This window comes from Astyanax mexicanus, chromosome 17 (genome assembly GCF_023375975.1).
Source record: "Astyanax mexicanus isolate ESR-SI-001 chromosome 17, AstMex3_surface, whole genome shotgun sequence".
NCBI classification, from domain to species: Eukaryota; Metazoa; Chordata; class Actinopteri; order Characiformes; family Acestrorhamphidae; genus Astyanax; species Astyanax mexicanus.
In genome coordinates, this window is record NC_064424.1 from 14,302,824 (window position 1) to 14,329,540 (window position 26,717).

At 37.2% G+C, this 26,717-nt stretch overlaps 1 protein-coding gene across 1 annotated transcript in view; it reads left to right on the top strand.

Moving 5' to 3' along the window:
* The window catches only part of adamts2a (ADAM metallopeptidase with thrombospondin type 1 motif, 2a), a 103,512-nt gene that overhangs the window by 56,158 nt on the left and 20,637 nt on the right, over window positions 1–26,717 (top strand). The window contains exons 4-12 of the mRNA XM_007244562.4: window positions 1,132–1,334; window positions 12,194–12,277; window positions 12,400–12,556; window positions 15,870–15,975; window positions 17,995–18,138; window positions 20,138–20,270; window positions 22,545–22,658; window positions 23,734–23,879; window positions 25,363–25,538. Coding sequence (XP_007244624.3) covers window positions 1,132–1,334; window positions 12,194–12,277; window positions 12,400–12,556; window positions 15,870–15,975; window positions 17,995–18,138; window positions 20,138–20,270; window positions 22,545–22,658; window positions 23,734–23,879; window positions 25,363–25,538 — 1,263 coding nt within the window. The remainder of the gene's footprint in view (window positions 1–1,131; window positions 1,335–12,193; window positions 12,278–12,399; window positions 12,557–15,869; window positions 15,976–17,994; window positions 18,139–20,137; window positions 20,271–22,544; window positions 22,659–23,733; window positions 23,880–25,362; window positions 25,539–26,717) is intronic.

Genomic DNA, 26,717 nt, shown 5'->3' on the forward strand with positions numbered 1-26,717 from the left:
TGGGTTGGGTAATTATCCATGTAAATTGGGGAGAAAATGGGAAAAATTTGAAATAAAATTATAAAAAAAAATGTCTCATATAAATGTTCACAAAAATGGTGTTTTTTTTTAACATAGACTGTTGTAACAATTCAGATAAACTCATTCATATTTATATTTTATACCAAACTGTTAAGAAAGTGAGTATTCCATGCTATATACTTTTTATTTTTGTAGTGATACCAATACTCTTGGTGGTCCATGGGGTTTGTCTAATGCTGGGTATACAGGTGTCGCCTACATAGATCTGCTTGTCTTTCACCTGCGGTCCTACAGTTTATGGTTGCAGTCATGTCATTCAGCAGCCTGCCTCAGTTTGTAGCACTCTTTTCAGTTCTCACAACAGGGCTAAATGGATTTCAGCCTCTGTGTGCTCTCTCAGGTAACCACATCACAGCTGGTTCTCCCATACACCCCCACATTCATCAATGACTTCGGTACATAGTGTTTAGCTGGGCCACAGCCAATTGTATGAGTGAATTGGTTCAGTCTCCTTGTATCGGCTTGCTGTCTGGTTTTGCACTCTCTTTTCTTTCTGTCTTTCTGTCAGTGTGAATATATTTTTTTCTTTTCTGGGTGATATGATATAGCTCAGTGCTAATGTATCAGAATGCCAGTGCCTGTAGTTGAGTAGAGCCATGGATTCTAATGAAATAAACTGAAATATAGTAAGAAATAAACAATAATTTTATTTGGAGTTTATAGAAGAAAACTACCTATAAATTGCAAAATCTGAGAAAATCAGTCTCTTAATTTGTCCCACAGCTGTATATATATATAAAACCTAGCACTATCATGATGCTTAAAATAAAATGGAAATTATCTTTTTTTAAATTGATCAGTTAATTGGACTACATTTGTACATTCATAAAAAACAAGCCTCTTATTTTTTGCACAATATTATTACTTATTCTATTGAGGATAGATTGTTGATAGTACTACTATTGGGACCAGATCCGCCACTGAAAGGAAAATACATTAAAGAATTTAAAACATTGTATTTTTAAGGCTAAATGATGTGATAAACAGTAAATGGAATCATTGAGACTGAAATATATGTAATAAAGATGTGTCGCTCTGTTGTTTCTGCAGCTTCAGCGCTGGGTGGCCTGGCCAGTGTGAGGGACTTCGCCAGAGGGTTCGAAGCGAAAGTGAACAGCAGCAGACGTTCAAAAAGACAATCATACCACGAGGAGATCTTCAATATTGAGGTGCTCCTGGGGGTGGACTGCTCAGTGGTTCAGTTCCATGGCCGAGAGCACATCCAGAAATACCTGCTGACGCTTATGAACATAGTAAGTATTCTAAACCACCATATGTTGTAAAATCTGTCTTTTTAAGCCTTTATGCGACTAGTCTTTTTTATGTGTCTTGGCCTTATTGTTGCCTTTTGTCAATGACTGTAGTTGCGAACAACAATACATTCCCTACAGTACCCATAATGCAGTGCATATATAACCCTAGTTTCATTAACACTGTTAACTGGCAATGTATATTGTAAGATTGCAAAAAAAAGCCTTTTATACTGCTTTTTATTTTTTATGTTTTTGCATTTCAAAATTCATAAGTCATAAGTCAGTCAATATGTGTCAAGATGATATACTTCAAAATGTTTCTCTTGATTGGGTTTATTTTCACACATGAAACAATTCTAGCTCACCAAAATGCATCACAACAAACAACACGTGAGATTTGTTTCTGTAAATTCAGAAAGAAGGTCCTGTGTTCTGGAAAAGTGCATATTTCTGTACAGTTTAATATGCAGCAACAGCAAAGATTACATTACTCAGAACCTGGCTGAGACCCGAACTGAGTTTTCAGCTGTACATACGTCAAAATTCTTAATATGGCTTGGAAAAACATTGGGCAGTAGCATTGGGCTACTAAGGCCGGCTGCATTGTGAAGATAACAGATTAATTGTGGAATCGGGTGTTTGTTACCATTATCTTTTGCATTCCCATTTCCTGTTCTACCTTTTCAAAAGTGCTCAGTCTTTAAGTCTTTAATCAAACCTGGACAAGCAAACCACAATACACAGAAGTGAATCTAAGTCAAGAATGAATAATCGGATCTGATTGTCCACACATTTTGTGAAAAAAAAAAACATGCTGGTAAAGGTTTCCTTCTGCAAAAATCCACTTTTTCTTGTTCTCATTTGAAATACAATAGGCCTCTCGAAGTTGTATATTCATGATGCATATGAAACTGTTTTTCAACCCCCCCATTGTCTAGAGTAGCTAGAACAAGAAAATACTCAGAAAAATGAGTCGATTAGGAAATGCACTCATGTCTAAGTCAACTTGCCCACCTCGGTTTGGGACCGCCCACAGACAGAGCCGAAGCTGGGCTGCAGCAGAGCTGAAACTGTCTCATTAGATAAGGAGCTTAAAGCTCTCTTTACACTAGCTAGTTAGCGTTAGCTATCGTGTGTAAGATACTATAGGTTTAAAATGGATCTCCGGTTGATTCTGCGTTTTACTGAGACCCTAAATATACACTAAGGAAGCACAGCGGGCGCTATTAGCGTCGGATTTTAAGTGAAGTTTAAGGGTTAACTTCACTCAGTGCTATATCTTTATAACTAAGGCTGTATCTCTGAAAACATTTTGTCCTTTAAGTTTTAGAGGCGGAGGCAAGTAGCATTCTCTGTTGTAGTGCTGTTAGCCAATCAGAGACGATATGTTTGTATTTATTAAAATTTATGGACGAGAGACGAAATCCTGTTTTTCTTCATAGACCGTTAATTCAGTGGACTAAAGCAAGGTTATACAGAACTACCGAAGCACTTTTTTTCACGAAAAAACGGCTCACATGGCATTTATTCATACGAGAGACTACAACTAGACATGTTAAATGAATTAAAAAACGATGGAATTAGAACCCCTACATTAAAGTGTCCAACCATTAATCAAGTGTGGACAAATCCTATATATATGGAGGTGCCTGACATTTGAAATGACAAGTGTAAATAAGCTCAAAGTTACTTTTCTAGTTTTTTTTCACAAGAACATGTCCTTGACTTGCTGTTTTTGCCACCTCTGAATTTCACCTGTGAATGGCATATATATCAGGCCTGAAGTTCTAGAATTACCTTCTGCACCTGCTGCTCTTGAAAACTGACAGGGCATGTTTTAGCAAGCAGCTGTAGCATCTGTAGCAGGACTAGCTATAGCATCCGCTGCTGTTTTAATCTGCCACATGATATTATAGCTCTCTAAGACTGACAAAAAGCAGCTAGCATTGAACCTGGCGTCTGTGTAACTTGAGGTGAACGCAGGACAGCGTCTGGTCCGGTGGGATCAGTTGAATTGTAGCGCTGTTTTTTTTTTTTTTGTTTGTTTTTTACAGCTCTCAGAATGAGAGAGCACATTGTCGAATGTCCATCCATCTCCCTGACAGCTGCGCACAGAGTGGAAATTCCATCCGCGTCGCTAACAAGGTTTTTTACCTGAAGGATTGATGTGCCTTGGATCTTATGGGCAAGACTGGACTTGCAAAGAACTAAGTATGCATTCGGTTGAACTGGGAAGCAGCCTTCATTTCCAGCCTTTTCTGACATAACCATTTTTTCCCGGCTTTTTATGAAACTTCATTCTTTTTTTTACAGCGTCCTGCTGTCCTTCGCTCCATCTTCATCTTTTCAACTTCTCAAAAAAAATCACATCTTGCTACTATTTTTACTCTTTTTTCTCTTCTTCTTGGGTCATTTGCACAGTGCCACAGAGGAACCACTTTTAATTCCATAACAAAATGTTTAAATTAATGTCCCAATTATTTTGTTTGCCCCCCATTACCCCAACACCGATCCAATGGGCTAATATAATCTGATCCAAGCTTTCTAATTGTATAAATAATGCAGCCGCACAGTTGGTCTAAGATGTGCTGAAATAAAATCCATTTTTTTTACAGTTTTAGTAAGATATTATACTATTTAAGACCACTTAAACATGATGAGTTTCTTTGATTTTACCGAATTAAAAAACCTCTGGAATATAATCAAGAGGAAGGAGAATAACACCAGGAGTGGCATAAAGTTATCCAAAAGCAGTGTGTAAGACTGGTGGAGGAGAACATGCCAAGATGCATAAAAAAATTGCATGATGCATTATTAAAAAACGTTATTCCACAAAATATTAATTTCTGAACTCTTTAAACTTTATGAGTGTGAATTTGTTTTTATAGAATAAAACAACAATGTTAATTATAAATTCAGAAACAGAAGTAGTCTCTTAATTTTTTCCAGAGCTGTATAACATTTGACATTTGTGACGGATTTATTTAGTTTAGTAATGCCTTTTTTTTTTTAACTTTTAATCCATCCTGACTGACCTCCCTGACCATTCAGCTCCCAGTTCATTTAACTTGCTCCACTCTAGTTCACTTAAATTAAAATAGATGATACTCAAACCATTAAAGCATGTTTGGATTGGCCCCAATCATGAGTCACTGGATTGGATCAGAACATCTCTAATTTCAGCGGACGGTTCTTTATAGCAATGGTTCTTAAACTGGTTCTTTTGAACTGAAGATTTAAGCAGAAAGATCACTACACAATGGGCTGGACCCCTGAGCCTGGAACTGAAGAACCTTGCAATGGAAGGAAATTGTTGGTTCCTAAAATGACCTACCAGTTGCTAGCTTTAGGTTTCAGAGATTTTTTTTATCTATTGTGAAAGGTTCCTTTTTCAAAGTTTGTTCTCCTGTCGGAACCTCTCCAACCAAAGAACCCTTTGGCACCTTTACATTCTCCATTTAGCCCTGTGTTTTTCAATCTTGTTTTCTCTGTCGTCTTTTTCCCTTCAGTCTCGCATCCTCCGTCTCTCCTGCAGAGCTCGAGCCTCGTTTTTGTTTGTGCTGCCGTTTGGTTGCCTAGCAGAAGACAAGCTCCGATGGAAGACCTTGCTGCATTATTAATTTGATCCTAATGATTTTCTGGCACTTTGGCCTCCCGCTCGTCAATTAAGCTTACCTGCTCGGAGGCATGCTGGGAGCAGGACTAACAGAACATGGGCAAGGGCCTGCAGAGGGCCAGAGACAGACCTGCTCTAATGAGGGGCCTATGCTCCCATTGTTAACACTGTGTGTGTGCATGTGTGTGTGTGCGGTCACGTCAGAAACAGACAGCGTGAGAGGACGAAAAGAGGAAAAATCAGCAGTAATGAGAGGGAGCACTGAACACTGCTGATAATTGTCGCTTATCTGTTAGGTTAAGAAGCTGTTACATGGCCTGCAGAGAGTGTGTGTTTGGGGAGGGGGCAAGGAGGGGGGGGGGGTCTTTCAGGAGGGACACAATAGGAGGGCAGTAATGGATGGCCAAACGGTCTAGACGGAGGTCGGCTGAATTTTCTCCTGCACATCTCATCTCGTTCTCAAGGTTGCCAGGCAACTTTAACGAGTGAGTAACTAAGGCGATAAACAGGAAAAGAGATCCTCCTCATTATTAGATTCATCATCACCCCCTAATGACCACAGTCGCTACCCTACACCTCTGTGTTTGCTCTAATGAGGGTTAGCACTAATTATGGATATCAACTGATTCATTTAGTCCAATTTGCCACATTGCATTATTTTTTTTCCTAGACATTGGGTCTCCCAGGTGGAGCAACAGTCTAACCGCATGCGCTATTATTAGAAGATTGGAGGTTTGATTCTCGACAATGGCAATGCCATCATTCTAATTCTAAGTTTTTTTGGGTTTTTTTTTTTTTAAATGTGCTCCTTTTAGACTTGATGCGATTCATTTGGGCAAGTAAGAAAACAGTAATCACAGTCAAAACAAATCAAATCAAAACACCGCACTGAGACTCTTGAGAGGAGGTGATCTTGGTTCAGTTCCAAATGAACTCTTCATCTTAATTTTAGAAATGGGACCGATCTGATACAGTATCAGTATCCGTGCCGATATTGACGTAATCGGTGTATTGGACATCAGGTGACCACGCCCAATCCACTTACTGATCCATATTTCAGTTCGCAGCTTGAGCTGGACAATAAACCCACCGTAATGTTAATACAAAATGCATCACTGATCCGGATTCCAGTTCCACAGTTTACCCTGAACCCCCAGCAGCTTCAGTCTGTGGCTAAATGAATAAACTTTATCTGTTTGTCTACAAAAAACACATCATATGAAACCACAGGATCTACCAACACTGACCAGCACAAACACAGTGATTAATTTAGTTCGGAAATACAGTTAGCATTGCCAGTTAGCTGTTAGCCATCTCTATTAACATCTGCAGTCTAGCTAGCATTGGGCCGACCTGCGTCCCATCACTACTTAATTTGACCCAACTATTAGGTGTTCTCTGCAAGTTTGAGCCTAACTCCATTCTGCAGTTAACCAGGTATATTTCCTAGATAATCACTACTACTATGAACAATTGCCACCACTGCTGCATGTTCAATTACACTGAAATCTGAACTCATGCAAAACATAGAATCTTCTTCCTGTATTTACTTTCTTCCTCCGGCCCTAGACAGGTCTGACCAATTAGTGGACAGAACATTCCTGCTCCCCCCTCTTCTCCCTCTAAGATATTGCTGTCATAATACTGAAAGTAGCTTTTAGAAGCTATTAGAATTATAAATTATAATATAATTATATTATAAATTGTGACCATTGAAAGATTCACATGGTCAATAAAGATCTCAGTTAGTCTGTAGTGTTAATCCAGCACCTGAATTAGGAGGAGTAAGTGTAGTTTTTCAAATATTGCTAAAAGCTATTATATTTCAAATATTTCTGTTTTATTGCCATCTTCCATATTAGAACATCTTTTTGCCCCTATATAAAATGCCAACCTTTATTTTATAACAAATAGAACACTTTAAATGGTTACATGTGTAATAAATAACAAATCTCACTGAATGAAACATGTGACATATGTTGATTAACAGATCGGAGGGGGGATCTGTACAACAATAGTAAGGGTTTTTTATGACAGTTTATAAAGTTGCTTTGTTGGATCTTGGGCAAACCCAAACAACATCTGTGATTGGTCAAGATGGTTACATTACACTTGAGCTACACACAAACTTGACTGATTAGAGGCTTATTTGCATTTGCACACTTGTGGATTTATTTATACATATAGATATGATATATGAACAACTAGGGGATGGGAATCCAGCAAACAGAATACGTTATAAGAACGTTTAGCATCGTTTTAAAAAGGTTTTAGGAGGGTTAGCCTGTAACATTACATAAATCATTTTCCAGGAATTTTCTAAAAACGAGTGACATAATATTGGTTTGCATCACAACGTAATTATAGCGTTTCTCACATATTGTTCCCTGCCAGATGAATACTAATGTTATGGAAATATTATAAGAAACATTGCCAAAACTTAAAATCTAAACCTTGACACAAGTGGGGATGCAGAGATTTTACCAAATCTTTTAAAGTTCTAAGAACATCTAGAAAACCTGACATATTTAGTGTTCTAAGAACGTTAACTGTAATGTTCTACTAATAAAAATGTTCAGCAGGGGGAGAGAAAATGGGGCATGGTGACTTTGTCCAAGGAAACAGAACATGTACATGGAACTAAATGGAAAAGCAGGATTCTGTATCTCGCTCTGTTGTAATTTTAGCAATAATAAAGTAAAGGAAGATTGGAAATCCCGCTCTCTGTGGAAGTGCTATATTCCGGAGGCTGATGTCATGAAAACAATTAACAGTCAGTATATTGGCAGCCCTCACTCCGCTGTCTGCCTACAACTGTCTCATTTAGTCCAATTTGCAGCTCTGTTTGCCATCGATACATGAAATAAACGGCTCCCGTACAGAACAGCCTCAGGGAGGAGTCGCTTAACCTCGGTTTCAGTCTCAGGGACACGGATGCACCGTGCTGCATTATTCCGCTCTCCAATCTTCTCTTTTTTTCTTTCTTTCTTCTGTCAATCTGTCTCTTTTTTCCTCTGTCCACTCTCCCCAATCGCACTCGGATTCTTAAACAGCCTCTGGTCGAACTGCCATCCATCTGTCAGTCTGTGTGTGTGTGTGTGTGTCTGTCATAGGGCTTCATTAGTTTTCTCTCTTTTTCTCACACACACACATTCGCACGCGCACACACACACCGGTCATTTTGGCAGAGGTCCTGCACCCTTTCTCAGGTTTCTCCCCTATGATGGGCTATGTAAATGGGGAATGAGACAGGGTCAGGTGTGAGCAGGAGGGAAATTATACCTCTCCCAGACACACACACACACTCACACACACTAAACACACACACAGGGCTGCGCACAGATGGCTGTCTTGAGACCCCAAGAGGAGTGCTGCCTGTTTAGCCTGCCACAGGGGAGTTATTAATATATGTATATTTTCAAATTCTATATTGGGACCATTTTAATTTACTTTCTTCTAAAGTAAAAAACATCATTCTTCACATACCAGAGGTTATTTTCAGTAGATTCTAGACTACCCTCTAATATGTATTTTTACATTAATAGCTGAAATATGCAGCTAGCTAACATGCTGAATGCTAGCTAACAGCTGACCTCAGCTGTAAGGATTGTTGGAGGGTGTTAGCTTGGATGCTAACTGTTTTCAGAGATGAATTAATTACTAATGTTTTATATCAGAATGATGTTACTGTGATGGTTAGATATGGTAAGTTCTTTTATGTTTGATATGATATGTATGATGTCTGTACATTACTCTGGTCTTCAGTTATGAAGGTTAGAACAGCAGCACCAGGCTACACTGACGGTCACTGCAGGTCATGTTGTTAAGATATTTTTTTAATTGTGTATTTCATGTTGATATCTGAATTCCAATTTTATTCCTAAATTCTGCGGTTCCGTCCGTATTTTTATCTTAGGGCCCTAGAAATAATGAAAAACACTTAATGAGAAGTTGTGTCCAAGATTTTGACTGGCACGGTATATAGACATTTGAGTGATACTACTGTCATTTGCCTATACACTTTAATGTAATTACATAAATGCATAATTAAATACTTTCTTTATATACACTTTTAAAAATATAAATGTATTATCCTAACTTATAATGAGTTACAATTAAGTTGAAAAGGATTCCTTCATACTCACCATTTTACAGCTAATGTCTATAACACCTGCTGCCAGAAAATTCCATTTTTATCGACATTTTTTTATACTTTTACTGACAGTATTTGACTATAATTTTGGTAAGTTACTGTTACTGTTTACAAAATAGACAAAAGTTTGGGATTTTTTTTCTGTTTTTGCTGAATGTTTGAAGTCGTTATATTTATACTATTTTAAAAAATCTATAATTATTATGTAGATGTTGCAAAAAATACCCTGAAATATCATGATATTATTTTAGGCTAAAATCACCCCTCTCTAGTCTTCTCTTTAGGTATTTTCTATGTGTTTGTCTTTCCAAAGCAGACATGACTGTACATTATGGGTGTGCGATATGGCCATAAAATAGTAGCACAATATTTCAGGGTATTTTTGTAATAACAATATTTTTGGTGACAAAACTTTTTCAAAATGAATTTCAAGAAATATACTATTGCAACAAATAATAATTATTATTATTAAAGCTTTATGAAGTATAAATATGAGTTTTCTACCTTAAGTAGAAACAAAAAAAAAATAGTATCTGACCAAGATTTTGTATAAATTAATAAGACATTACAAACATTAAAAATATAAAATAATTAAGTTATTTAACAACAGAAATCTACCACTTTCATATAAACTGCAAACAATTAAAAGTTAGTACAGTAAATAGCAAGATACAAATACAAAATAGACATATGGAGGAGGATATTGGGTTTTTTATTGTGTCAGAATTTATGTCTATATTATTGCCTATAATGTAAAGCAGTGGTATTCACTGAGGTTCTGTGTTCTGTAATACTGTGTTCCAGGTCTACAGTCTACAGGTTTGCTTAAGAAACAGAACTTTTCTGAGCAGCTGGAGAATTTTAACTGTTAAATAGTTGTCAGCAGTGGTAACTGTAGCTTTTAAGAGGGTAGGAGGAGAGCTGTTTAATGGGCGGTGAATGGTCAGGGTTAAGACACTAAATCTGCCCTGAGGTGGCTGTGAGGTCAGGAGCCCTGCCCAAACACTTCATTCATCAACTGCTGCTTCTGAGCACCTTGCTTCTACTGCCTCCCAGACGTATGTGATTACCAAAGCCTGTAACTCCATGAAGATGTTCAAAGAGTGATGTGATAAAAAGTTTCATTTTAAACAACTGTCCCCTTTAGGCTTGTCACAATAATAAGGCTGTGTCTCAATTGCATACCACACAATGATAACAATATAAGGTCAATGCAACATACTAATATTAATAGTGCAGGTTTTGCTGGTTAGTACACACAATATTTTTGTACCAACAGGAAGTGATGAAGTGCTGGAATGCTAACACTAAAAACAAGTGCTCAAGTTGTCACTGAAGCTGCACTTGCATTTTTATCTGCTATTTGTATGTTCTATATATCTATATATGAGTAACTCATCCCTTTTTTTTTCATTTAATTATGGATATTCTGATAATAGTAGTGTGGTTTCACCCATTGTAAACACTTTAAAAATCAACTGGATCAGAGTACGTATTGTGAATATTTGAGTATACTCAATTTTGACAATTTTATTTACTGATAATAAATAAAATAAAAAATAAAAATAAAAAATAAAAATATATTTTCTAGACATAAGGCATACCGGATTATAAGGCACATTATGCAACACATGGGGTGTTGCCATGTTTCCCTTCTAATTCAGCAGGTCTTGCTGCTGGGTGGCGAGACCTGTAAAGCTAAGGTAAGCTAAGTAAACAAACCTGTAATTGTAAAAAATATATATATATTGTGGTAGGCCCCTGGGGTTAGGGGCGTGACCACTGTGACCCGGAAGGAGGAAGCTCACAGAGATACACAGACACGGGGATTAAATGAACTCAAAACGTACCTTTATTGGCTTTTAACGCCCTCCACCACACCCCAAATAAACTTAAAACATAACTCAGCCCAATGGGGCTCTAGAGTCCGTAGAATTACTTAGTTTTTAAGTGTTCATACGAGTCCGCGCAGCCTCAGCCCCCAGCTCCTCAGTGAGAGTCCTCCCAAATGATGGCGGAGGCTGAGTATATATGCCTGTCTCAACTGGCGGCTCAATCAGCCCTCATGCGGGCCAGCTGAGACAGGCATGGCTTTGCGCTCTGGCGTGGGGCGGACCCACAACTCCCCCGCCTCCTCACGCCACAATATATATTTTAAAGTCAAATGAGCGCTGGAGTAAAGCGCTTCTAGTTATGTACAGTAAGCTTTGATTTCCATTAGCATTAGCGGTTAGCATCTAATGTCAGCCGACAGTGCTACACTGAGGAACCCTGAGAGTTCTGGTAAGCCAGGGAGATATTAGCTAGTGGTTCGTCCAATGTAGCATGTTTTAACACAGTAAATGCGCAGGGTAAAGTCCAATATACATGCCTCTGAACGGCAGGAAAGCTAGCGGTTAGCGTGGTTAGCAGCTAATGCTAGTACTGCCGCAGTCTCAGTTCCTTAGGCTAAACTAAAACTCTTTATAACGCTGTACTTCACTGGAGTGGCTTTACTGCTTCTTACAACCTGACTTGTAGAATTCATACATAAGGCGCACTGATGAAATAAAAACAGTATACCACATAATTCAGACTCAAAAATCAGCATGGTATCAACATTGTGTCAACATAGCCAGGAAGTGACAGACTACGTAAAGTTACAGAGCAGTGTCTCTGAGTGCTGAGGCATGACATAATTTATAAAAGTTTCTGACGCTCTGTTGACTCAATAACTGTGGAGATCCACACCTTCAGTTGTTAGAGCTGCAGTAGGGGGACCGACTCTACTGACACTAATGCCTATGGTTTTAAAATGGGACCTTTGTCCATGTAATGTATGTTATGTGTGTTTCTTTCTTCATGTTAAATTGATGCTGTAAAACCTTCAGTATAACAGTTATATTAAAGGTTGGCTTCTTTAGAGAATGTTTTATAAAATTTTTACTATGAAACTCCACTGTCATTAGAATGGTTGCAAACATGGGTGTGCAAAACATATGTGTACAGCTGTATAAGTGTATGAAATTTGTTAAACTGTCAAACTCTTTGTTACTTGATTTTTCTAGGAACTTTTCTTAAGGCTCTTCTCTCTCTTTTTTTCCACCTCAGGTGAACGAGATCTATCAGGATGGTTCACTGGGTGCTCATATCAATGTTGTGCTGGTTCGAATCATGATGCTTTGTTCTGCCAAGGTAAGACTTAACAGACTTAAGACATTAATTACATGATCTTGCTAATACTTTTTTAAGAACTTGTGAGATAACACTTCAATGTAATGCTAAGATGCTAACTTCTGTTCTGTTGTTGTTGTAAGTCTATGGGTCTGATCGAGCTGGGGAACCCTTCTCAGAGTCTGGAGAATGTTTGTCGCTGGGCATTCCTGCAGCAGAAAGAGGACGAGAATGATGCTGAATACCATGATCATGCCATCTTCCTCACCAGACAAGAGTTTGGGCCCACGGGAATGCAAGGTACAGCACTGTTTAATATAGAAAACAGTGGCACTGTCATGCAAGAACTTTCTAACTTCAATGGTAACTTCATGGGCTCTTGGCATCAGCAGCCAGAGTCTGAGTGAGCAAAATTGGTCATGCTCTTTCTGGGTAGGTAGATGGTGCTCTCTCTCTCTTATGCTAGTCTTCACCCTCCTAGTGTTGGGGGCATTACTAGGATGGAGGAGTTTTAGTGGGTTGGGTAATTATTTAAAAAAACTTTCAGTGGGATTCAGTATATGACTTTATATTTTAAGTATTTTGGAGCATTTCTATTGGTTCATTCATCTCTGATAAAATATAAAGAATAACTGTCAGATTCACTTTCTACTATATGTTAAATATGTCATATTTTGCCATACATTCTGCATGTATTTGTGTATAGATGATGGAATGATGCATTGAAGAACAATGTTTTGTTCCATTGGTTTCATTTTTGTAATAGAGAAAAATATGTGAATATATAAAGAACCTTTGATTATTCAGAAAAAAAATAAACTTTACCATGACTTCTTTAGGCTTTGTATGGGTTCTTACAACATCCATCCACGGTTCTTCACTGAAAGTACCCTTTGCAGCACATTTTATTATCACATGGTGGCCGTGTTCCAATATCTAGGCTGCAGCTAAGGTGGGCTGCATTTCTCATCTGACGCTGTTGAAAGTGAAGCACCTTCATAAACAGAGTGATTTTAAAGGTGCAGCTGATGTACACTTCCAGGCCCATGGGTACATACAGTTCTCAGCACACCTACAATGTGAAGAGCAAAACAATTATAGCCTATCTTGGAAAGTGTAAAATAAATGATTAATTAAAGTATTTTTCCACATAACATATTATAATCTGATGTATACAGTTATATGTAGTTTATCATAGAACATAAGCTCAGCTATGTTGACCAAGGTAACATGCGTTTATTTTAATTATGTTATTCCCAGTAAATATTTTTAAACTAGTCCTAGACTACATTTCATTTTCACAGTGTCTTATATTTTTGTAGTATACAAATTATACTTAACATGGAAAAGTACATACTTTTAACATTAAATTAATACATACTTAAATACATACAAAATGTACTATTTTGGAACTACTTACGGCATCTTAAGTACAGTGCCCTCCATAATTATTGGCACCCCTGGTTAAGATGTGTTCTTTAGCTTCTCATAAATTGAGTTTTGTTCAAAATAATATAGGACCACGATGGAAAAAAAGAGTAAAATACAACCTTTAACTCAAGTGAATTTATTCAGTAGGGAAAAAATCCCACATTAAGAAATAATTATTTAACATCAAATCATGTGTGCCACAATTATTAGCACCCCTGATGTTATTACTTTGTACAACCCCCTTTTGCCAACAAAACAGCACCTAATCTTCTCCTGTAATGTTTCACAAGATGGGAGAATACAGAAAGAGGGATCTTTGACCATTCCTCTTTGCACATTCTCTCTAAATCATCCAACGACCTGGGTCCTCTCCTCTGCACTCTCCTCTTCAGCTGACCCCACAGGTTTTCAATGGGGTTGAGGTCTGGGGACTGAGATGGCCATGGGAGGAGCTTGATTCTGTGTGCGGTGAACCATTTCTGTGTAGATTTGGCCACATGTTTAGGGTCATTATCTTGCTGAAAGACCCAGTGACGACCCATCTTCAGCTTTCGGGCAGAAGCCACCAGATTTTGTTTTAAAATGTCCTGGTATTTTAGAGCATTCATGATGCCATGCACCCTAACAAGGTTCCCAGGGCCTTTAGAAGAGAAACAGGCCCACAGCATCACTGATCCCCCGCCGTATTTCACAGTGGGCATGAGGTGCTTTTCTGCATACTCAGCTCTTGTGTTACGCCAGACCCACTTAGAGCATTTGTTGCCAAAAAGCTCTATCTTTGTTTCATCTGACCAAAGCACACGGTCCCAGTTGAAGTCATAGTACCGCTTAGCAAACTCCAAACGTTTGCGTTTATGATTGTGAGTGAGAAATGGTTTCTTCCGTGCATGCCTCCCAAACAGCTTGTTGGCATGTAGATAGCGCCTGATGGTTGTTTTGGAGACTTTGTGACCCCAAGAAGCTACCATTTGTTGCAATTCTGTAACAGTGAGCTTTGGAGAACTTTTTATTTCTCTTATCATCCTCCTCACTGTGCGTGGTGGCAAAATAAACTTGCGTCCTCGTCCAGGCTTGTTTACCACTGTTCCAGTTGTTTTAAACTTCTTAATAATTCCTCTGACAGTAGATATGGACAGGTGTAGGCGAGTAGCGATTTTCTTGTAGCCATTGCCTGACTTGTGAAGGTCAACACACATCTGCCTCACTTGAATGGTATGTTCCTTTGTCTTTCCCATGTTGAAGATAAATGGCCTCTGTGTCACGTCATATTTATACCCCAGGGAAACAGGAAGTTGTGAATTACTAATTAAATGTTCCTACATACTCTGATCAACTTCGTAAACTACTGTAGAAGTGACAGAAATACTTTTATTAAATTTATTTCCTAAGAATTGTTAGGGGTGCCAATAATTGTGGAACAGGTGATTTTATGAAGAATAATTATTTCTTAGTCAGGGATTTTATTTCCCCCTTAAAATTTACTTGAGTTAAAGGTTGGACTTTACTTTTTTTCCCATTGTGGTCCTATATTATTTTGAACAAAACTCAATTTATGAGAAGCTAAAGAACACATCTTAACCAGGGGTGCCAATAATTATGGAGGGCACTGTATATTTTAATTGTAAATAAACTATATTTAATTTTTTACAACATGAAAGCATTAGATTGGGCTTTTGTCGTATAACTTCGGTAAACTTAGTTTTTAAACATAATTTTCTAATACACTTGAAGTATATTGTAAAACAAAAACTACACTAAAGTGCACTTTAAGCAGTTTTTAATGCCACTATATATATTTTCTATCAATATGACATTTAATTTAAAGCAAACTGCTTAAAAGACATTTTATGGAAATACTGAGAAAGTATATTAAATTGAAAATGTACTGTCTGTATTCTTGGCCTAATTTGAACATACTTTTAATGCTCTTAAGTATACTTATTATAAGTATACCTTGTCACAAGGGTGTTCAAGGTGTGTGAAATGCAGGCTATTAAGAAGGAGTCTTCATAGGGCAGTTCTATCAAAAAACTGTCCTGCTTTAACTGCAGCATGGGCTTTGGAACACAGCTAATGTGTAGAACCGCTGCCAGATTCAAACAATGAAAAACAAAAAAAAGGAAATACCTTTTTCTCACTTTGTCTATGTTGACTGTTTGTATTTGTGTGTGTGTGTGTGTAGGTTACGCTCCAGTGACTGGCATGTGTCACCCTGTGAGGAGCTGCACTCTGAATCATGAGGACGGTTTCTCCTCTGCCTTTGTGGTGGCTCATGAGACAGGACACGTGTGAGGATCGCTAAATCCCTGCTGTCCACCCACACATTTAACTCACACTTTAAAGCTATTCTCTTTTCCTGGAAGCTGTAGACAATATATCAGCATGTCGCTTCAGACAGACCTTTATTCTGCTCCTGAGCTCAGTGAAGCTCCTGGAGATACAGAAGCTTGCAAATATAAAGCAGTATGTATAGCATACAAATCAGTCAGTGCTTTTAATCATCATCATCATTTAAAGAGTATGCATTCAAATTTATAATGTACTGAATTATACAACAAATGATGCACTGAAATTATTATTTTTTTGTCATAAACCAAACAAAAATGGCTAAATATTTAGCCTTTAAATATCCCAACATAGAGTTTGTCAAAGTACAATACATTATTTTTTACAGCAGTGCTATTCTAATTATACATTTACCTCATATTTTACCTCAGCTGTGCTCACATGCTATCACATGTGGGTGAAAGGCAGCCAGAGAAAGAGAAAGGCAGCCAGTCATTAGGTAAACTAACAAATGCTATGGCTAAGTTAGCTTTGCTAACATTACTATCCTAGCCCTGTACAGCTCGTAAGTTTCATCTGGAAAACAGTCGGTTTGTGGTAAAGCATAATAAGAGATACTTGACACCATATTTCATATCATTTGTACGAGTATGAAAACAAACATAATTATAAGTATATACATTTTAACTTAAGTCCACAGTATAACACTCTTGTTGGTGAATGCAACTAGATTCTTACATCATTGCTGCAAATATCAACAGAAGGCTTTCTCTGGATAATAGAAGGGACATTTCACAGAATGGGAGCCATTTCTGTCACCAGAAAATTAAATGTATAGATGTGCACACAAAATAACTTTAAAATACATTTTATGATTGCAAAAGTAAGATATGTAATTAAAACTATTAATAAAAACTACTTAGAACACTGAAAAAATAGCATTTGTTAACTGGCCCTGCTCCTTAACTATAAACTTTACCATGAAATAGAATTATTACAATTCTTCAGATGTCATTTTTTTGCATTGTTGTGTGACTCCAAATCACATCTACATAATTAATCTGTAATATTTAAGTTAAAATACAAATTTGAATTGTGTCTCTGGGTTTTCACTCATTCCTGTTACCATAACACATTACCCCATCTGAAATATCTATAACTGGAAGTGACATCAGTTGGTTCTTCTGAAGACCAAAATTAAGTTCTTTCATTTTTTTTCTGTACATTTGATCTTATTATTATTATATCTTATTATTTGATCTAACTATGACTAAAGAGGGGAAACTCAACACTCTTTACTGTTACTTACTAGCATAGCCATTTAGCTATTTTTCATGTTTTGCTAATTCTATGCAAAAAAACTAATTCCTGTTACTTTAATTCCAGTTACTCAAAACATATAGTAATAGGAGTGAGTTCCAGTAACAGAAATTATTATTTTTTTAAACAATTAAGTAAAGCTGCCCGGATTGACAAGTACATTTTTGAATAGTTAAATGCATGTTATTAGATTCAGAGTTAAATTAAATTAAAAAAAAGTTAAATAAGTTTAATTTGGAAGAGTTACAACATGCAAATGGCACCTATTCGGTGGAATGACCCAGAAACTGTTACCCCAACAAAATTAAGTTAATTTATTTTTTAAAACCCTTGATTTCAGAAGGAACAATGAATGAGCAGGTGTCCCAAACCTTTTGTTCATATATTGTACATTAGCATTGTAGCTGAAATGCATTTAAAATTTAGTCACTAATCATACCTAATTTTTTCCCATTTTAAACCACATTTTAAAGAAAATAAGTGATAAATAAAATAATTTAGATTTTTGTTCACTTTGCACATAACTATCAGGTCAGGTATGAACTTCCATTTTTTTCTTATATTAAGAAGATTAGCCTCGAATCTTCAGTTCAGAACTAAATGCTTAACTCTAAACACCAGTGTAGGTTTGACCTCAACTACATTTAAAGTCATAAAATTCTATAAATTGTTGTCTAAAGATCACTTTTTCTATCAAGCAGGTTAGGGATGGAGCACGATGGCCAGGGTAACGAGTGTGGAGATGAGGTCCCCATGGGCAGCATCATGGCTCCTCTCGTACAAGCAGCTTTCCATCGCTTTCACTGGTCCCGCTGCAGCCAGCAGGAGCTCCGCAGATACCTCAAGTAAGCCTCTCCCCTTCATTCACACCTATTCTGCACACCTACCCAGAGGTCACACTACTGCTATTAGTTTACAGCTTTCAGCAGAATAGCCAGGTGTTAGCATTAAGCGCTGAAGTTTCTTTTACAAAGCTGCTATTAAGTTTTATGAAGCCAAAAAGCCAGTGACACGTCTGAGTATGTGGGTAGAGAAAGGAGGATAGGGCAATTAAAGTGATTACAAGATTTACGAGAAGAAAGTTTACTGAAGAGTAAATACTCAATAAAATGCTCCATAACTTTTGCTTATATATTTTTTTATTCTTTAAATTAAATAAGTGACAATCATTATAATGTAACATTATATCTTAAATTGTTTAGTTGAGCAGTTGAGGTTGACAGATCATTTACATTCAATTTAGGTTGCACTGAAAAAAAATTATCCAGATAAGAGGACGTTCCCAGAACATCTCCACAGCCTCATTTGCTAAAAAAATTACCCTTCTAGAATTATTTTTTTATGGAACATTTTTAAAACATTCAAAATTATGTTCATAGAACTCTTCATTAACATTACAGTTTCCTTGTGGGAATGTTCAATTAAAAAGTTTTTTTTTTCAATGTGAAATAGTCCGTAATGTTCAATATTGGTAGTATGAACATTGTATTTAACTGCTACCTCAACATGAAACTGTTCAATTTTCTTAATGCAACATTTAAACGTTCATAACTATGTGCTCAAAATGCTTTGTAGAACTGTGTTAAAATATTTTGTTTTTAAAAGAAAGCACTGTTGTAGTTGCTTACATTCTGCAACTGTTAATTCCTACGTATACTATGTAATTTTGTGGAACAAAGAAAAATGTATAGTAATCCTGACCGTAGAATAAGCCACAAACCTATATAAAAGCCCAGGCATGCAAAAATAAATAAATAATGATAATGATAAAGTACATGGATATATCATGAAACCCTCAGAATCTTAAAAACAAAAATTATAAAATTAAAAATATAAATTCAATTTTTTTTTTAAAGTTTTAAAACACTCCCGAATGTTCGAGTTAACTTGTAGGAATGTTGCATTAAAATGTCCTCTCAAAGTAAACAATTTCAAGAATGTTTTTAAGTTATAAAAACATTCCCAGAACATCACCTCAGGCTTATCTGCAACAATTTAATATCCTAGAAATAATGTCTAGAACTTTTTATAAATAATGTCTAGAACTTTTTATAAATAATGTCTAGAACTTTCTAGAAATAATGTCTAGAACTTTCTAGGAATAATGTCTAAAACTTTCTAGGAATAATGTCTAGAACTCTGAGAACTTTATCGAAAAAAAATTCGATTTCATATACATATTTTCATGGAAATATTGAATCAAAATGCAATGCAAAACTACCCAGTTATCTTAAGTTACAAAACTTTGGCAGAACATTACTAAAACATTTTTGTAACAATTTAACATTGTACAAACATTGTCTTGAAATGTTCCCAAAACATTAGCAAATTAACATTATATGAATGTTGTCTTTAAATGTTCTTAGAATAATAGAAATTGTGCTCAATTTTGGGTCTCAGAACATTTTGCATTGGACTTTTAACATTCCCAGAACGTTGAAGTGCAGGAACAGTCCGAGAACATCACCTCAGCCTTATTTGGAGCAACAATTTCAGTTTCTTTTAATTGTCTGAGCGTTTTTTGGAGAACATTCTAATTATGTTCTCAGAATGCTTTCTTAAATGTTAACATTTTTTATTGAATGTTATAATAAAATGTTCTTTTAGTGTGAACCTGTTCCATTTTCTTAATGTGCCCAGAACATTTTATTAAGTTTCAAGACTGATCCTGAACATCACATCAGCTTTATTTGCTTAACATGCTTAACTTAACATTCTAAGAATGTTGTCTATGAACATTTTAAGAACAATCAAAATTGTGAGATCATAATGTTTTATGTAGCTGTGAAAAAAAAGATTTATTCATTGATTACAAAGTCCATAATAAAGGTATCTTCTCTGCAGCACCTACGACTGTCTCCGTGACGACCCGTTTGACCACGAGTGGCCGTCCCTGCCGCAGCTGCCGGGTCTGCACTACTCCATGAACGAACAGTGTCGCTTTGACTTCGGCATGGGCTACATGATGTGCACGGCGGTGAGTGAGTACACCACAACACCAGCGGCCAGAACCCACTGTCACCTGTGGAGTGTGTCTAACATCTCATTCTGTCATTACCACGCTTTAATTATTCCCCCATAATGTGCAGCATTACAGTGTAGCAGCATGCTTCACAGCTCATCCGTGTGGCTCTTTCACTTCTGACTATGGTGGGGGTTTCCTTAAAGGAATACTTTACCTTTCCAAACTACAGAGGCTCAAAATTAATAATAGTACAAATTGTATACTAGTTTTTTTTTGGAAGATAGATACTGGCTTGTGGACCAAGTTTTTTTATTGTAGCATTATTATGGTTCTGTATTCCTTTCAAGGGACAGCTGGTAAAAAAAAAAATCTAATTTGCACAATTTTCTTCTTACCTCAAAGTTGTTTTTAAAGCCAAGACAAAGATATGATCACACTTCTGCCTGTGATAAGGTCACTGCTACTAGCTATGTTTAGGAAAACACACTGATAGTTAAAAGTAGTTTACAGTAGTTACAGTGTTGTGTTGATTTAGGTGTTTAAAATTTATGTAGTTAGCTTTCATTATGTGATTCACCGCAAATAAATATTTAGCTGAATCCAAATCCGAAAAATGAAGCATTTTGCAGCAAACTGAAAATAACAAATACCCAAGTATTTCAGATTTTCATTTTGCTATGTTGTTTTTAGTCACTGTTTAATTTAAATAGCCTAAATGTACTGTCTTGTTTTATATACAGCTTTGGAAAACCACTTAAAAATTGTGGGTTTCTTTGATTTTACCAAATTGAAAACCTCTGGAATATAATCAAGAGGAAGATGGATGATCACAAGCCATCAAACTAAGCTGAACTGCTTGAATGTTTGCACCAGGAGTGGCATAAAGTTATCCAAAAGCAGTGTGCAAGACTAATGGAGGAGAACATGCCAAGATGCATGAAGACTGTGATTGGGGAGAAAAGTAGATACAAATAGAAATAAAATTATTTTAAAAAACACATTAATTACTTCCCTACTCTGAGTTCCAAAATAGCTATCTATGAAACACTACACATACCTGGCCAATAACCAAAATACATTGGGTGGTGCCACCCTTTAGCCTAGGAAAATGAGTCCTAAGTGGTGCGGAATACACAGCACACCTTTCTTACCTGTCTGATACCCAATGCAGCTCAAACAAACATCTTTTAAAACCAAAAGTCTTATAAAACCAAGTTAAGAGCTACTACAAAAATACTTAAAACTAACCATATGCCATGATAAAAAGAGTAAAAAATCTATTAAAACAAAAGTTAGGGAACATGCAGGTAAAATTTATGAGACATTTAAAAGCAAACAACTGAACCACACAGCACATGGTATGATAACAGGGCTCTCTCTCTGGCAGCCGTCTTGGCTCCTCCCCCCAATTTTCCAGCTAGGCCTCCTATTGGTCAGCAGGAGGTGGAGTCAAGACCACTTCCTGTGGAGCGACAGCTAGAAAGAGAGAAAAAGAAAAACACACACACACACAAATAAAAAAAATAAAGCTTGCATGTAGCAGTTATTTTTTTTTAAAGTTTGTACATCCCTATCTTTATTAGGTTATTAAAGACGCAGTCTTTATAAATCTTACATATGTTGGCTAATGGATTTCATTAGGGTTCAATTTGTGAAAATTAGATTTTTTTTGCCAGACTATCACTTCAAGGTTTTTTGTTAAAGTGAAGATTGTGGTGGAACACTTGACTTCACTGTCTTATCGAACTGTCTTCATAGCTGCAAAAGGCGTCACGCTCAGCAAAGCAGGTAAGGGGTCAGCATTTGATCAGAGAGGTGTCCTTCATGTGTATGGCACCTGCTTCTAGTACTCGTCACGTTTTTTTTCTGGTATACATGCTCATTCCTTTAACTCTTTTTCTGTGTTATCCATGTAAAGTAACTGTGATTTATATGTCTCTAAACTGAAACAGACATACTGTAGATTGATATTAGCATATACTGTTCCCTTAGCATTATTCCCTTATGTCCAACACTCTGTAACAGGTACTGAAACAAGTATGTTTTATATATAAATATATGTTCAGTTCACTGTATTAGCTTTCCAATCAGTCAGTTTTTTTCTTTAGCCAGCTGAAGGTAATCCTCCACTCCCCCTGTGACTGAGTGTGAAACGTGGGTGTAACCTTGCCTTGCCCTCAGTTTGCATGTATATATATTTCTGTTTTATCCTGTACTGGTGATATATTGTGGCCTTGGCCCTGTGTGAGCTGCATGTGTGAATGCGAGCATGACTGTTTCTTTTAGTACAGCACCTACGACCCCTGTAAGCAGCTGTGGTGCAGCCACCCGGAGAACCCTTTCTTCTGCAAGACCAAGAAAGGCCCTCCTATTGACGGCACCAAGTGCGCTACAGGAAAGGTAAGATGCAGAGCAATAATCCATACCTTCAGCGCTGTGTCTGCTGTAAAGCTTATGCTATTCACACTGCCCATCAATAGATTTCAATTAAATAGCCTGCTTTCCTGGTTGATTTTCAATATGCAATATGAAATGAAGGCTGTTTATTAATAGCTTATATGATATGATATTATATGCTGACTGTAAATTGCAGTGGAAACAGAAAAATACATGCAGCAGACATGACCCAGTGTCTTTTTGCACAACGGCCAAATACCAGAACTGATCAATTTTACTGATCTGCACCAGAACAGATTCAAAACTGGTCTATATTAGCAAAAATATCAAATATCAATATGATCTGGCCCAGATAAAAGTATTATTTAAAATTTGGTAGGTCCATTTTACCAATATGCCACATGTGTTCTGAATCAGCTGAATGGCACAGTAATTAGTGTAATTTACAGCTCCTTAAGCCAGGTTGGCTCAAATCTTCAGCTTAGGGGCAATACGCGGCCCGTTTGGCCAGATGTGGCCCACAATCATGAAACATTTGGCCTGTAAGGTTGTTTGAACTATAATGAACAATAATTAAAAAAAAAAAAAAGCTTCTTTCCTGTATTTCTGTCGTGCTCGGCGTGACTTTAGTTTCCACCCCTTCTTTGGCTCCCTATATCCTTAGAAGGGCGTTTTTTTCCCAACTGTGTCCTAATTCACTAGCCGGGTAGTGTAGCGGTAGTGTATTGGACCGCGACCCTGACAACATGGGTTCAATCCCGCGTGTGGAGTGGTGTGTTTATTTAATCATTTTTTTCCTTTCTTCTTGGTTTTTCCTGCTTTAAGAACAACTGTTCTGCAATTGGGTTCAACAACCCTCTGGGCTGGAGAGCTACTAGTCTGTAGCCCTCCATCCCATTACACTTTTACATATTACACATTTTTTTTTGTGGCCCGCCACATAACAGCTTGGAAAATATCTGGCCCGAGGCCAAACTTAATTGCCGAACCCTGGCGTAAAGCTTATAGTTTGACTAAATATAAACCAAAAGATTGCTCTACCACTCTTCTACTCTAACTCTGTTCCTCTCTCCTGCAGAACTGCTTTAAGGGTCACTGTATCAAGCTGACGTCAGACATTCTGAGGCAGGACGGACACTGGGGCCAGTGGACTAAGTTTGGTTCCTGCTCGCGCACCTGCGGAGCAGGGGTCCGCTTCCGTACCCGCCAGTGTGACAACCCCATGTGAGTAAAAGAACCTTATTTTTCGCACTATGAGGGGCTCTTAAAATCCTTTATTGTTCCCAAAAATAGTCAGTGCACCTTATAATCCAGTGCACCTTATGTATACATTTTACCAGTTAGGTTGTAAGCAGCAGAAAAGCCACTCCGCTGAAGTACATCATTAAACAGGAGTTTCAGCTTAGATCTCCAGCACAGAGACTGGAGTAGCATTAGCATTAGCAGCTAACCCCCATTTCCCCTTTTAGAGGTGGGTATTATCGCCCTGTAGCCTGCTGCTAACCCCGGCCAGCACTGCATTAGCATTACCCGCTAACCCCTCTAAGCACTAGCTCTTTAGCCGTTCAGAGGCGAGTATATTGGCCTGTAGCCTGCTGCTAACCCCAGCTAGCACTGCTGGAGCAGCATTAACATTAGTCGCTAACTGCGCTGAGCACTAGCTCTTTCGTCATTCAGAGGTGAGTATATCAGCCTGTAGCCTGCACGTTAACCATGTCAAAACAAACTATCTGGGAAAAATCGCTAGCTAATATCACCCTGGTTTACCAGAGTCCTCAGGGTTCCTCAGAGTAGCGCTGTTGGGCAGCATTAGCCACTAATGCTAATGCTTCAGCCTTAGTGCTGAAGAAATTCGGGAAGCTAAGCTTACTGTAAATAAACAGGTTTATTTACTTACCCAAATAAACAGTTTTCAGGAGAGAAATCTGTGTAGATTTACATCCAGTGCTCAGTTTTGTTTACTTATCTTAGCGTTACTTAATTTAGTTGGCTACCTCCCCACCACCACCATCCAGAAGCGAGACCTGCTGAATTAGATGTTCATTATAGTGTCTCTTAAAATGTGCCTTATAATCCGGTGCACTTTATGTATGAAAATAGACCAGAGACATTCATTGATAGCACGCCTTATAATCCGGTGCACTTTATAGTGCAGTAATACGGTAATATGATTAAATGCTACTGAAATAAGTACTGGGAAAATGTACTCAAGCAATGTTGAGAGTAGAGACATGCATTTTTTTAAAAATGTGTTTAAAACTCCAGCAGCACTGCTGTGTCTGATCCACTTATACCAGCACAACACACACTAACACCTCATACACCATAACCACGTCAGTGTCACTGCAGCGCTGAGAATGACCCACAATCCAAACAATGCCTGCTCTGTGGTGGTCCATCCTGTGGGGTTCTGGCCATTGAAGAACAGGGTGAAATGAGGATAATAAAGTATGCAGAGAAACAGAAGCTGAAAAAAATTATTAATGGGTGTAGAAAAAAAAGGAGGTGGTCATAATGTTATGTCTGATCTTTTTTATTGTGTCACAGCAGCAGCATAGATCAACAGTTCAAATCCCAGTTCAAAATGAACTTGAAAACCTGAGAAACGCTGCTGTTTAGCCGAAGTCTGAGACTGTTTGAGAGTGCAGCATGTTTTCTTCAGTTCACCTCTTCATTACCCTGTATAATTTCTGCTTTACTCTTACAGCCCAGCCAACGGTGGACGCACCTGCTACGGAAACAACTATGAGTTCCAGCTGTGTAATACTGAGGAGTGTGCCAAGGCCCTGGCAGACTTCAGAGAGGAGCAGTGCAAGATGTGGGACCCACACTTTGAACACCAGGGGGTCAAGCACCAGTGGCTGCCTTATGAACACCCTGAACGTGAGTCATCTTTTTCTTTCTTTTTTTTGTCAGACACACATTAACCTTCCTGTTATGTTATGGGTCAAATTGAACTATTTTAAAATTTTAAGATCTAGGAAAAATAGTTTCTTTTGCTTGCCTTAATTAGTGTAATCAACATATAATATGAAAATGCTTCATCTCACATATTTGTAACCACCCCCTGCAAAAACAAAAACAAAATTGCAATATTATGTTTTAATATTATGTAAAACTATTGTTTTATGTTTTGTTTTTTTGTTTTTTTAAACAAGTGAATTATCCTACCTAAACCATTACCTGTTTGAGATAAGGAACACCATTTCACTAAGTACTGATAAAAAAAATAGCAATAGATTTAGCAATTGAATATTTAAACTGCTTGATAGGATGTTTTTAGTTTCAGACATCTTTTGGGTAATACCAATGCACGGAACACCATTGCTGTTCCTGACAAATGAGCATAACAGTGTTAACGTGTTTGTTCTCTCAATTAATATTGTTCTAACCAATATTTGGTAAAATCACCCCTACAGATCATGGTTTACTGGCAATAATTTACAATTTCATATAAAAAAATGATATATACCTGAGTTCATAACATCAAAGTGACAGTCCCATAAGTTTGGGGGATTTAGGGATTTAGACACATCTGGTGGAATTGAGGATCTGCATAGAGCAAATGAAAGAGTACTTTAAATTTGCTCTGTGAAAGTCTTGTGTTTATGAATGTAGTATTGTTCATTTTGTCCATTTCTAAAATAATGTCAACATGTAGAGAGCAATTACATCCAACAAACCTACTAGACTTTTTCTTAAATTAATATATTTGACATTGCAGGGACGGTTGTGCCAGGACACTGATACCATTCAATTAAATATTTTGTCCCCTCTCAGTTCAGGAATACTACTTCTTTCAATTAAATAAAAAATTTGGACCGCTACTTAAAATGTAATTATTTCCCATTTACTTGCTCATAATAATTATTATAATTAAGCCACTAATCAGAAATTGTTTCACGCTTCAAAAATAATAAAAAATAATAATCCTATTATTTTTTTACTTTTATGGTCAAATGGTCAATTGGTCCTGAAACATGACAGTAGGGTTAAATGAAAGTCGTCTTACTGAAACTTAAGGTTACATCAGGATCAGAAAAGGTACAACCTCTTCCAATT